This window comes from Bufo gargarizans, chromosome 4 (assembly GCF_014858855.1).
Source record: "Bufo gargarizans isolate SCDJY-AF-19 chromosome 4, ASM1485885v1, whole genome shotgun sequence".
In the NCBI taxonomy this organism is placed as follows: Eukaryota; Metazoa; Chordata; class Amphibia; order Anura; family Bufonidae; genus Bufo; species Bufo gargarizans.
In genome coordinates, this window is record NC_058083.1 from 163,583,339 (window position 1) to 163,597,837 (window position 14,499).

At 41.6% G+C, this 14,499-nt stretch overlaps 1 protein-coding gene across 3 annotated transcripts in view; it reads right to left on the bottom strand.

Moving 5' to 3' along the window:
* The window catches only part of SI (sucrase-isomaltase), a 360,959-nt gene that overhangs the window by 72,970 nt on the left and 273,490 nt on the right, over window positions 1–14,499 (bottom strand). For all 3 annotated transcript variants that reach the window (XM_044289835.1, XM_044289836.1, XM_044289837.1), the window contains 6 exons: window positions 7,783–7,899; window positions 7,496–7,644; window positions 5,926–6,010; window positions 3,886–3,942; window positions 1,685–1,809; window positions 939–1,027 (listed from right to left, as the gene is read on the bottom strand). In XM_044289835.1, the coding sequence (XP_044145770.1) occupies window positions 939–1,027; window positions 1,685–1,809; window positions 3,886–3,942; window positions 5,926–6,010; window positions 7,496–7,644; window positions 7,783–7,899 (622 nt within the window). The remainder of the gene's footprint in view (window positions 1–938; window positions 1,028–1,684; window positions 1,810–3,885; window positions 3,943–5,925; window positions 6,011–7,495; window positions 7,645–7,782; window positions 7,900–14,499) is intronic.

Genomic DNA, 14,499 nt, shown 5'->3' on the forward strand with positions numbered 1-14,499 from the left:
AGATCTGTAGTTAGCAGCACAGGTCGGGTCAAGAGATAGTTTCTTTAGTAGTGGGGTGATAATAGAGTGTTTGAAAGAGGAGGGAAAGATATCAGAAGAAAGAGAGGTTAACAATTGTGGTTAGGTGAGTGATGACAGCCGGGAAGAGAAACTGGAGGAGGTGTGATGGAATAGGATCAGTGATACAGATTGTGGGTCGAGAAGAAGAGAGAAGCCTGGAGACTTCTTCCTCTGTTATAGGGTCCAGAGAGGAGAGAGAGCATGTGGAGGAATTGGAGGGAGGAGGATTAAAATTATTTGGGGACTGGGAGATTATTTCCTGCCGGATACTGCCAATCTTGTCTGTGAAGTAAGTGGCCATGGCAGGTAACCATACATAAGCAACAAACACATTGTATGATGCAAATACGTAAAAAGCAATAATGATCTATAGGTTACGATGCCCATTTTTTCTCATGGCACATGGCATTTCCCTTTCTACCTTTATTCCATGACCACTTTCTATAGATAATATATTAAAGATATGATCATTATTAGGGGTGAGAGAATCGCTCTTCTGATCCAAGATCTGAAGGCGATTCGTTCCCCAACTTTGTTTTAATGCTGTGAAGACATTTAAAAACATTTTAAAACAACAATCGAAAGTTGGCTGGTTGGTAAGGACTGGTACATCTGTACCGAAGCTGACTTCGAATTGCTATTTTAAACTGTTTTGAAAGTTGCAGAATGGAAGACTGATGTTCTTCACTGAAACCTTGTGAGACTTTGGACATAACAAATGCCTCCGTACAGCGCATACATTTCAGTGCTTCACATAGACAGGTCTCCATAAAAATGAAGTTGGGGAATGAATGGACTTCAGATCTTGGATCTAAAGCGTGATTTGCTTACCCCTAATCTTTATCTTAATGTTAATATTTCACAGTGTGGTGACTCACCAATACTTTTACCGTCATCCCAGAAAAGATTTCCATGAGCATTTCCTTGGGCATCCAAAGCAACAAGAAGTTTCATTGGATTTAATCGACTTAAAAAAAAAAGAGAGAACAATGTTAAAATGTATGCTTATAATATGTATGATTATTCTCCAAAATGATTGATCACTAAATAACCAAAAGAATAATTATTTATTCATTTAAAAGACAAAAATATTGCAGGCAAGATACTGGTTACAGTAGAATCCATCAAGTGGTATAAATAATAAGGGCATCCTATTGCATGTCTGCAGAATCTTACAAGCTGGATACTGTTACAAGTATATAAATATCATAAAGGTATATATTGGAGTCATCTGCTTAATAATGCAAGTGGGTACAGAAAGCATAGGCAATATAAGTATGTGAGTACAAGTGAGAGTTATGAACGGTAGAGACAGGGAAGGGGAGAAGGAAGAACTGTAAGTAAAATTAATCCACGTGTGAAAAGTCTACATTATGCCTGAATAAATCCCATCTAATTAGCACATATTATTTTAGAAAGCAAATAATTGTATCATGGCAGCACGGTGGCTCAGTGTTTAGCACTGGTGCCTTGCAAGGAGAAGATCTGCATGGAGTTTGTATGAGTTTCCACAGACACTCCAAAGACAAATTAATAGGGAATTTAGATTGTGATGCACTGTGGAATATGTTGGCGTTATGTAAGCAAAATACATAAATTGTAGCAAAACATTGGACATGGTTACCTTTGATTTGTATTGAAAGCATGAGTTTGCTGTGGTAAAATGTGGCCACCTCTTACATGAAGATTAATGTGTTCTATTGGTGCTTGCAGTGTTTTATTGCTACCGGGGTTTTCTACTAAAATGCCCTTTAAAAACACAAAAAGAATGACAGTTATGAACAAATACATTAATGACAAAAAACATAATAGAATCAAGAGCCCAATTCTGGAGAATCTTTTAAATAATTTTTGGGTTACCTGACGTGAATATGTGGCTGGCTGTCTCAGTCTTAAACTTGTGACAATGAATATTCATTGTGTGGGTTTTAAGGGTTGTCCAGGCCTTTACATTTTATTTTTTTTATTATGAAGGTTGTAAAATATAACACCAAGCGATACTCACCTCACTGATCCCCCACCACTCCTGTTTCATTGCTTTCCGGGTGCCACTCCAACCTCTATATCCCAGTCCCTCTTGAAATGGAGGAATTGACTGCTCAGCCAATCAGTGGCTGCAGTGAGGCCACCTCACCAAGTATGATTTCCTGTGTATTGGGAGGGAGCAGGAAGTAGGCACCAAGGGAATCCAGGCAGTGTAGGAATGGAAGAGGCGGGGGGAACCAGTAAGGTAGATATCACTTATTTTATTACTTTACAGCATACAAAAGCCTTAACATGGCTGGACAACCCTTTTCAGCCCAAGCACTTGGGCAAAGACTTCTCAGCACCCTGGCAAGAAGATGGTTTTCAGATATTCAGTAATGCTTCTGCTTCAATTTTTCCTGGTGGTCATGTGACTGATCATGTGATCACTAGGATATCAGTAGTAGGACACTGTTTAAAGTGTAACTGTGATAATTTTTTTTAATTTTTTTAATGTGTAGGGAAAGGGCTATATATATATTAATTATCGTCATAATGCTAGCCCTGACCCAAAAAAGACATGCAATAATGTATTACTATATATAAAAAAAAAAATCATAGCTGAGGATAATATAAAAAAAGGCTATTTTGGGGTCAACAGTATATAATTATCAGAAAAACTATCCAGAATGTAAAGAAAAATAAATGTTTTCAAATTATACATTAATATACACCTAAATAAAAAGTTTAAAGTGTGCAAATAAAATAATATAATATAAAAAAGTAAAAAGCATGGGTCATGAATGAAATGCACAAAAAAAGGAAGGCTACTTTCACACCAGCGTTTTTTGCTGGATCTGTCATGGATAAGCAAAAGTGAGTCATGATAATACAGCCGCCTGTATCCGTTATGAACGGATCTGGTTGTATTATCTTTAAAATAGCCAAGACGGATCTGTCATGAACACCATTGAAAGTCAAGGGGTGACGGATCCATTTTCTATTGCATCCGAGAAAACAGATCTGTCCCCATTGACTTATATTGTAAGTCATGACAGATCCGTCTTGCTCCGCACCACATCACGGAGAGAAAAACGCTGCTTGCCCCATTATTCTGTCTGTGATAGGGTTGCAGCCAAAGGGAATAGAATAAATTTTGGAGCATTCCATTTTGTTCAGTTCGGTTTTGTCTCTATTGACAATAAATGCGGACAAAACTGAAGCGTTTCCCCCGCTATTGAGAATCTATGACGAATCTCAATAGCGAAAAGGGAAAGCGCAAATGTGAAAGTAGCCTAATAAGTAAGGGCTATATTTTTGATTTTATTATACCAGTTTTTCTGGTGTGAAAAAGTCACCAACACGTAGTTTGCAACCTTTTCAATGCCATTTGTACAAAAATATTTTGCAAGTGCCTTATCTCCGACAATCTCGTTACTTTCCTGAAAAAGTGGCATGGCAAGGGTAGGGAGGGAGCCGTGCTGGCGTCCCCTCCATAGTTATCATTTTCTACGCCAACTGGCGAAGAACACTGAAACGTCAGCCCTGGGCTATATCAGATATAATGCATTGTATTATCGCCCATAATCTGCAATAGATATGCGAGTATTATGTATTGCAGGAGTGTAAAGCTGACCCTGTAAATATGTCATGTAATGGCATTTATTAACAATGTAGAAAAGGTAAAATGAACATTAGCATTTTTGCTACAAAGATGAGATATAGGTCTACAATGGCTTCTCAGTGCCATTCACTTGAATAGAGCCTAGTTGCGATATTAGACAGAGTTGCACTAATTCTTAAACAATGCTGCCATTTTTTTCTGTTGCATGATAAATATGTAAATGTGATCGTACTTACTGTGTGGTAATCGTACCAAACTGTGTTTGGAAAATAGATGTTCACAGTCTTTTCTCCCTACAATTTACACATGAGAGAGATTAGGGATTGGAGCCAGCTGCACCCAACTTTATTGGTATTCTCAAAAGGAGAGCATCATAAAATGCAGAATATATGGTGCACAATACTGGAAATAATGTTCATATTAGATATTCAGATGTAGCAGAACTGGGTTTAATACAGTTGGTACAATGAGCAAAGATATTTTACTATATTATTAATGCCTTTCCATAGGGATACAGGTATATCCAGTAAGCAAAAGGGGATGTCCTGTTTGAGAAGTGATTGCTAAAGGAGTCTTTAAGTAGTTTGGAAGTAATAGAAGAGAGACCCATGAAGAGATAACCCTTCTGTTATTCAGAGGAAAAAGCGTATGCAACGTACCACCCTTATGGTGGAGGATGCATCATGTTCCTGCATTACACAGCTTCGCACAGTTTACAGGTGACTGTGTAATTCATGGGAGTACTAGAGATGAGCGACTTATTGGAAAATTTGATTCAGTATGTGCAATGACAGGGAGCATCTGCCGTGTTCATACATGATTGTGGCATCTGTTATACATAACACGGTGTAAATTAAAAAAAAGAAATAAAAAATTATACTTACCTGATCCATTTTTCACAATAGCCGGCCACCGCCATCTTGCTTGAAGATCTGGCGCAACGTCATTATGCTGACTGACGTGGTGACATCATATGCTACAATGCACAGGATTTTGTGTGAGATCTTCAAATGAGATCTTCAAACAAGATCACCGTGAGCAAATGGATCAGGTAAATATCATTTTTTGGGTTAGTTTTTTTGCACTATTTTAGGTTAAATCGATTCACTACCATGAAGCACAAGGAAATTCGGCTTTGATGCAAATCAAATTTATCCTGAGATTCGGATAAAAGGCACCTGAGGGACCCTTTATGATAAGCAAAATATTGAAGAACATGCTAGTTGGACAGCAGTTGTCCAAAATGTATAACCTCTCCAAGGCGTCTGTCAATTAGCTGTGGTGTGGGTTTGGGGAATAGAATATCTCCATATGGAGATCACCTTAAATTGCATGAGGAGTCTTATGGGCCAGGCAATTGTCCTCTGAAATTCTGGAAAGAGGGTATGCTATTTATCTCTTAACAAGCTCTCACCCTAATGCTAACAGGTGTAAAGTAGCTATCCTATAGGCCAGGCAATGCTCCTCTGGATGTGGGAGAATTTTAGCACAGCTATTGATCCTTGTACCCAGACTTCCCATGGCTCACATGAAGAGAACTTTTCGATGAAAATGCGATTCTATCTGGGATAGCATGTTGTGTGACTATACACAACAGCTTGTAGAATGAGAGATAACAGTGGAAGAGTGTTAATATACACTGACAGGGCCATGAGGAGGCAGAGGAGATCGTAGTGAATGTGTTAATAAATTCTTCAAGAAATAAAGGCTCTGAAACCAACATAGTAAACCTACTACTTCATGATTTATTAGTTTAAGGCCTCTTGCACACAAAAGTTTTTTTCCGTCTACGTTCTGTTTTTTGTGTTCCGTATACGAGTAAGCAAAAAAAAACGGAATGTACTCCCTATGCATTCCATTTCCGTATTTCCATTTTTCCATTCCATTCAAAGATAGAACATGTCCTATTGTTGCCCACAAATCACATTCTGTGGCTCCATTTGGATGCATCTGTATGTCTTCCGTATCCCTTCCGTTTTTGCGGAACCATCTATTGAAAATGTTATGCCCAGCCTACTTTTTCTATGTAATTACTGTATACTGTATATGCCATGCTTCCGTTTCCGTTTGCGATCCGCAAAAAACAGAAACCAAACGGAATGGCAAAACGTAACCGGAACGGAAACAAAAAACTGAAAAACCGATCCGTTTAAAACGGATCGCAAAACACTGAAAAAGCCATACGGTCGTGTGCAAGAGGCCTAAGGGTATAGACAGCAAAGATTAGGAGGTAAAATGGCAGAACTCAAAATGAATTTAAATTCTACAGTACTTACCTCCCTAAGTACAGGGCTGATCATGAATGCTGCTCCCCATAGAAATTGTTCGTAAATATCCCAGGATTTCTTATCTTCAATGAATCTTAAAAATGTAAAGATGTGATTATCCTATACAGTACTTTACTACAAAAACCCAGAAATAACATTAATTATTGTTAGAAATGTACATTTTGGGTAAGACAGCACCAAAGGAGTGGTACAAAGGTTTGTTATAAAGGATTTTTGATTATTATATACCGTGGCTCTCTTCTATCAAGTTGCAAAATCTGAGCAACACTCACTTTGGCCACCATTACATCTTCCACAGAGATTAACAGTAGCCTTTCTGAAGTCTTGGCAGATAGTACTACCTCGATTTGCAGATTTAGGAAAGCGACATGTATCCTCCCCTAACTAGGCCAATTTGTTATCATGGCGAATTGAAATGGAAAGTGACACCTTCTATGATGTACTCAACTTTCTATAAAAAAAAAGTGTGTGTTTTGATGTACAAGATCAATATAGTTACATAGTTAATACGGTTGAAAAAAGACAATCGTCGATAAAGTTCAACCAAGAGGACTTCAACTTAAAATGTAAAATGACTGTATTAGACCTGGCCACCACTAGTGACCGGATGATAACCTCATGTGTGTTTGATGCTCTGCCGGCCTCTATTTGGCCTATGTTGGAGAAAAGAAGTTCAGACTTGCTGCCAGAGGAATCTTTCAGGGACCTACTCCTCTCTCCACATTCCAAACACCTTTACAGTGGGCTGACCCCAGCATTTATTCGTGTGCATGGGGAGTCATTGTAAATAAAATGTGTATGTTAATGTACACTTTTGTGCCTGACTCTGGAGGATGGAAAAACAAAGGATACTGCGCTTTTACATCCTTCCCCCCCCCCCCCCCATGTGCATGTTAAATGTAGGCCAAAATACATTATTTTAACCAAGCCTAACTAGAACCATATATGGCAATACTGAAGGTAAAACAAAAAAGGATAAAATTAATTATTCCCGGAGAACTCCTTTAAAGAGAAAGCCTAAGTACAATTCATATTGAAAATAATGTTAACACAATTATAAGTCAAAGGTACATACCAAAGAACATTGTAAATACAATTTTTACTGCCCAGACTACAATTCAGAATAGGCAGTAGGACAAGGCTACATTTGCTGTGCATCTATGCTGTAATTTCAATTTTTCGGTTCCATCATAAGAACAAAAAAATAACTATAATATAACATCAGTGCTGGATGTGTGATATGATGGAAACCAACAGTCCCCATGGACTGCATTGGTTATAATGGGATCCTCCACGTTCTGTTATGGTGGCCAGCATTTTACCTGATAAATAAGTGCTAGATGCTCTATTTTGTCCTATACTTTTGAATCTCCCACAAAGACTCCTATTGTAACCGCCAACCCACATATGAGCTTAGATTTAATAGGTTGTTTATCCATTGTAGGTTTCCCCTACTGTATTAAATAATGATGTTTTATGAGAGCCCATATGAGGTTGGATAATGGAAGGTACAATTGAATATTTCTCTCTATAAATGTGATAAAATGAAGCTACTTACTCATGCAGTAATGGTCTCACTACAGTGGAACCTGTAGTATGAGCTTCAAATAGTAAAGTGTACAAGTAAGGCAAAAGTGTATATCTGATATTCAGGACGTTCCTTGATAAATCTTCAAAGTTTGAATCCCAACTGACTGGATCTTGCCTCTGAAATAAAAAAGAATATTTGTAAGACTGCAATTCCTTCTGGCCTGGTCTGAGTGGTTTATACAAGGACAACCTTATTACTATCAATGACTTATTTAACATTAGACATTATGATAAGAGTGAAAACAAAAAATGTACCCTCCATCCGATTCCATTATGATTTCTTGAAAATGGGTAAAATGCTCCTAGTTCCATCCAGCGAGCGCATAATTCATAAGTAGAATTTTGAAAAAATCCACAAATGTCCGCTCCAGTCTACATAAACACAGTAATACAAAATAACTTGAAAGATGAGGTTTAGTGAAATTATTTTAAAAATACAAATGTACAGATATACATTGGGCACTTGGTCCTTAGGCCGGTTAGCATCATATTATAGCTCATGCCTTGGTTGCTGGTGGAGTAATTGTGAGAAACAGTACTTCCACTTGACCATGTGCTATTATACAAATATATAGTCCTTTTACAGTTATATAAATAGAGTTTGTAATTAAAATTGTGTGTTTATTTGCAAAAAGATTTTTTTGTGGCTTTTTTAAATGAAAAGGGCATTTTCTATATAACAAATACTGTATGTGCATATGTGTAATCAATTGAAAGGGGTTCTACACTTTTTTCTTACTGATGATCTATACTTTGGATAAGTCATCAACAAGTGTTAGGCCTCTTTCACATGGGCGTCCTGTGTGAGGGCCGAATAGGATAAGGGTGCATCGCGGGAAAATGTGACGGATAGGATAATGGTGCATGGCGCGAGTGCAAAGCGTTTTAATGTGTTTTGCACGCCAGTGAGAAAAATCAGCATGTTTGGTAAGCAGACCAAAGCCCGGACTTTTCACAGAAGTTTGGGTTTGGGTTAGGTGTTCTGCAGATTTTATTATTTTCCCTTATAACATGATTATGAGGGAAAATATTAGCATTCTTAATACAGAATGCTTAGTAAAATGTCCATTGAGGGGTTAAAGATAATAAAAAAATGCAATTCATCCCATCCACTTGGTCGTGTAGCGGATGTCCTCTTCTTTCTTCAGGACCTAGGTAAAGTACCTTTGTTGACGTCACTGCGCTTATCACATGGTCCATGGGATGGATCATGTGATGGACCGTGTGATGAGCGCAGTGACATCATCAAAGGTACTTTACCCAGATCCTGCAGAAAGAAACCAAGTGGATGGGGTGAGTTAAATTTGTTTATTATTTATTAACCCCTCCATCCCTAATTCACTTAGCATTCTGTATTAAGAATGCAATTTTTCCCCTCATAACCATCGTCTCCTTAGCAACTATGCGTGAAAATTGCATCGCATCTGCACTTGCTTGCGGATGCTCGCGATTTTCACACAGCCCCATTCACTTCTATGAAAATGCACAATATAGAGCTTGCTGTGATTTTCACGCAACACACAAGTGATGTGTGAAAATCACCGCTCATGTGCACAGCCCCATAGAAATGAATAGGTTCGCATTCAGTGCGGGTGCAATGCGTTCACCTCACGCATTGCACCCACGCGGAAAACTCATCCGCATCAAAGAGGCCTTAGACTCCCACTGATTAGCTGTTTGAGAAGGCAGCAACGCTCGCAGTATCGTCGTGATCTTCTGCAGCTTCCTGCAGGCCAGTGACATCATGATTATTTCATCTGGCCTGGGTGTAGCTCAGCCCCATTTCCTTCAATGGGACTGAGCTGTGTCCAGGCTTTGTGACATAGTGGTGACATCACTGGCCTGCAGAAAGCCGTGTTAAGACTGCTGCTTCACGTAGGCCAGTTATCAGCCGTCAGGTCATCAGCCGATAAGATTGCTGATCACTAGGGATGAGCGAACTCGAACTGTATAGTTCGGGTTCGTACCGAATTTTGGGGTGTCCGTGACACGGACCCGAACCCGGACATTTTCGTAAAAGTCCGGGTTCGGGTTCGGTGTTCGTCGCTTTCTTGGCGCTTTTGTGACGCTTTCTTGGCGCTTTTTGAAAGGCTGCAAAGCAGCCAATCAACAAGCGTCATACTACTTGCCCCAAGAGGCCATCACAGCCATGCCTACTATTGGCATGGCTGTGATTGGCCAGAGCACCATGTGACCCAGCCTCTATTTAAGCTGGAGTCACATAGCGCCGCCCGTCACTCTGCTCTGATTAGCGTAGGGAGAGGTTGCGGCTGCGACAGTAGGGCGAGATTAGGCAGATTAACTCCTCCAAAGGACTTGATTAACTGATCGATCTGCAGCTGTGGATCATTGAGCTGCTGATCCTCAATTGCTCACTGTTTTTAGGCTGCACAGACCGTTTGTCAGTCTCATTTTTCTGGGGTGATCGGCGGCCATTTTGTGTCTTGTGGTGCGCCAGCACAAGCTGCGACCAAGTGCATTTAACCCTCAATGGTGTGGTTGTTTTTTGGCTAAAGCCTACATCAGGGTGAAGCTGTCACACCAAGTGCATTTAACCAGCAATAGTCTGTTCATTTTTTGGCCATATACAAAATCAGGGGCAAGCTGCGCCTGTCACCAAGTGCATTTAACCCTCAATGGTGTGGTTGTTTTTTGGCTAAAGCCTACATCAGGGTGAAGCTGTGACACCAAGTGCATTTAACCAGCAATAGTCTGTTCATTTTTTGGCCATATACAAAATCAGGGGCAAGCTGCGCCTGTCACCAAGTGCATTTAACCCTCAATGGTGTGGTTGTTTTTTGGCTAAAGCCTACATCAGGGTGAAGCTGTCACACCAAGTGCATTTAACCAGCAATAGTCTGTTCATTTTTTGGCCATATACAAAATCAGGGGCAAGCTGCGCCTGTCACCAAGTGCATTTAACCCTCAATGGTGTGGTTGTTTTTTGGCTAAAGCCTACATCAGGGTGAAGCTGTCACACCAAGTGCATTTAACCAGCAATAGTCTGTTTATTTTTTGGCCATATCCCAGTCTAATTCTGTCACTAAATCCATACCGGTCACCCAGCGCCTAAATACTAGGCCTCAAATTTATATCCAGCTAAATCTGTCCCTAGTGCTGTAGCTGGGCGAGTTATTTAGTGTCCGTTCAAGCACATTTCTTGTTCTGGGTTGAAATACAATTCCCAATTTAGCAATTTCATAATTTAGTGGTTCCTGCTATATCAGAGCTATTTGAAATCTATCCCAAAAAGGGTATATAATATTGAAGGTGCACATTGGGTCATTCAGAATAACTTCACACACACGCTTCTGTGCATTTCCAAGTCTAATTCTGTCACTAAATCCATACCGGTGACCCAGCGCCTAAATACTAGGCCTCAAATTTAAATCCCTCTAAATCTCTCGTTACCCACCGCTGTACTGTTGTTGCTGGGCAAGATATTTAGTGTCCGTCAAAGCACATTTTTTGTTCTGGGTTGAAGTACAATTCCCAATTTAGCAATTTCATAATTTAGTGGTTTCTGCTATATCAGAGCTATTTGAAATCTATCCCTAAAAGGGTATATAATATTGAAGGTGCACATTGGGTCATTCAGAATAACTTCACACACACGCTTCTGTGCATTTCCAAGTCTAATTCTGTCACTAAATCCATACCGGTGACCCAGCGCCTAAATACTAGGCCTCAAATTTAAATCCCTCTAAATCTCTCGTTACCCACCGCTGTACTGTTGTTGCTGGGCAAGATATTTAGTGTCCGTCAAAGCACATTTTTTGTTCTGGGTTGAAGTACAATTCCCAATTTAGCAATTTCATAATTTAGTGGTTTCTGCTATATCAGAGCTATTTGAAATCTATCCCTAAAAGGGTATATAATATTGAAGGTGCACATAGGGTCATTCAGAATAACTTCACACACACGCTTCTGTGCATTTCCAAGTCTAATTCTGTCACTAAATCCATACCGGTGACCCAGCGCCTAAATACTAGGCCTCAAATTTAAATCCCTCTAAATCTCTCGTTACCCACCGCTGTACTGTTGTTGCTGGGCAAGATATTTAGTGTCCGTCAAAGCACATTTTTTGTTCTGGGTTGAAGTACAATTCCCAATTTAGCAATTTCATAATTTAGTGGTTCCTGCTATATCAGAGCTATTTGAAATCTATCCCAAAAAGGGTATATAATATTGAAGGTGCACATTGGGTCATTCAGAATAACTTCACACACACCCGCTACTGTGTATTTCCAAGTCTAATTCTGTCACTAAACCCATACCTGTCACCCAGCGCCTAAATACTAGGCCTCAAATTTAAATCCCTCTAAATCTCTCGTTACCGCTGTACTGTTGTTGCTGGGCAAGATATTTAGTGTCCGTCAAAGCACATTTTTTGTTCTGGGTTGAAGTACAATTCCCAATTTAGCAATTTCATAATTTAGTGGTTCCTGCTATATCAGAGCTATTTGAAATCTATCCCAAAAAGGGTATATAATATTGAAGGTGCACATTGGGTCATTCAGAATAACTTCACACACACCCGCTACTGTGTATTTCCAAGTCTAATTCTGTCACTAAACCCATACCTGTCACCCAGCGCCTAAATACTAGGCCTCAAATTTAAATCCCTCTAAATCTCTCGTTACCGCTGTACTGTTGTTGCTGGGCAAGATATTTAGTGTCCGTCAAAGCACATTTTTTGTTCTGGGTTGAAGTACAATTCCCAATTTAGCAATTTCATAATTTAGTGGTTCCTGCTATATCAGAGCTATTTGAAATCTATCCCAAAAAGGGTATATAATATTCAAGGTGCACATTGGGTCATTCAGAATAACTTCACACACACGCTTCTGTGCATTTCCAAGTCTAATTCTGTCACTAAATCCATACCGGTCACCCAGCGCCTAAATACTAGGCCTCAAATTTATATCCCGCTGAATTTGAATACAATACATTGGGCCAAATAATATATTTGTTGTTGTGGTGAACCATAACAATGAGAAAAACATCTAGTAAGGGACGCGGACGTGGACATGGTCGTGGTGGTGTTAGTGGACCCTCTGGTGCTGGGAGAGGACGTGGCCGTTCTGCCACATCCACACGTCCTAGTGTACCAACTACCTCAGGTCCCAGTAGCCGCCAGAATTTACAGCGATATATGGTGGGGCCCAATGCCGTTCTAAGGATGGTAAGGCCTGAGCAGGTACAGGCATTAGTCAATTGGGTGGCCGACAGTGGATCCAGCACGTTCACATTATCTCCCACCCAGTCTTCTGCAGAAAGCGCACAGATGGCGCCTGAAAACCAACCCCATCAGTCTGTCACATCACCCCCATGCATACCAGGGAAACTGTCTCAGCCTCAAGTTATGCAGCAGTCTCTTATGCTGTTTGAAGACTCCGCTGGCAGGGTTTCCCAAGGGCATCCACCTAGCCCTTCCCCAGCGGTGAAAGACATAGAATGCACTGACGCACAACCACTTATGTTTCCTGATGATGAGGACATGGGAATACCACCTCAGCATGTCTCTGATGATGACGAAACACAGGTGCCAACTGCTGCGTCTTTCTGCAGTGTGCAGACTGAACAGGAGGTCAGGGATCAAGACTGGGTGGAAGACGATGCAGGGGACGATGAGGTCCTAGACCCCACATGGAATGAAGGTCGTGCCACTGACTTTCACAGTTCGGAGGAAGAGGCAGTGGTGAGACCGAGCCAACAGCGTAGCAAAAGAGGGAGCAGTGGGCAAAAGCAGAACACCCGCCGCCAAGAGACTCCGCCTGCTACTGACCGCCGCCATCTGGGACCGAGCACCCCAAAGGCAGCTTCAAGGAGTTCCCTGGCATGGCACTTCTTCAAACAATGTGCTGACGACAAGACCCGAGTGGTTTGCACGCTGTGCCATCAGAGCCTGAAGCGAGGCATTAACGTTCTGAACCTGAGCACAACCTGCATGACCAGGCACCTGCATGCAAAGCATGAACTGCAGTGGAGTAAACACCTTAAAACCAAGGAAGTCACTCAGGCTCCCCCTGCTACCTCTTCTGCTGCTGCCGCCTCGGCCTATTCTGCTGCTGCCGCCTCGGCCTCTTCCTCCGCCTCTGGAGGAACGTTGGCACCTGCCGCCCAGCAAACAGGGGATGTACCACCAACACCACCACCACCACCTCCGTCACCAAGCGTCTCAACCATGTCACACGCCAGCGTTCAGCTCTCCATCTCACAAACATTTGATAGAAAGCGTAAATTCCCACCTAGCCACCCTCGATCCCTGGCCCTGAATGCCAGCATTTCTAAACTACTGGCCTATGAAATGCTGTCATTTAGGCTGGTGGACACAGACAGCTTCAAACAGCTCATGTCGCTTGCTGTCCCACAGTATGTTGTTCCCAGCCGGCACTACTTCTCCAAGAGAGCCGTGCCTTCCCTGCACAACCAAGTATCCGATAAAATCAAGTGTGCACTGCGCAACGCCATCTGTAGCAAGGTCCACCTAACCACAGATACGTGGACCAGTAAGCACGGCCAGGGACGCTATATCTCCCTAACTGCACACTGGGTAAATGTAGTGGCAGCTGGGCCCCAGGCGGAGAGCTGTTTGGCGCACGTCCTGCCGCCGCCAAGGATCGCAGGGCAACATTCTTTGCCTCCTGTTGCCACCTCCTCCTTCTCGGCTTCCTCCTCCTCTTCTTCCACCTGCTCATCCAGTCAGCCACACACCTTCACCACCAACTTCAGCACAGCCCGGGGTAAACGTCAGCAGGCCATTCTGAAACTCATATGTTTGGGGGACAGGCCCCACACCGCACAGGAGTTGTGGCGGGGTATTGAACAACAGACCGACGAGTGGTTGCTGCCGGTGAGCCTCAAGCCCGGCCTGGTGGTGTGTGATAATGGGCGAAATCTCGTTGCAGCTCTGGGACTAGCCAATTTGACGCACATCCCTTGCTTGGCGCATGTGCTGAATTTGGTGGT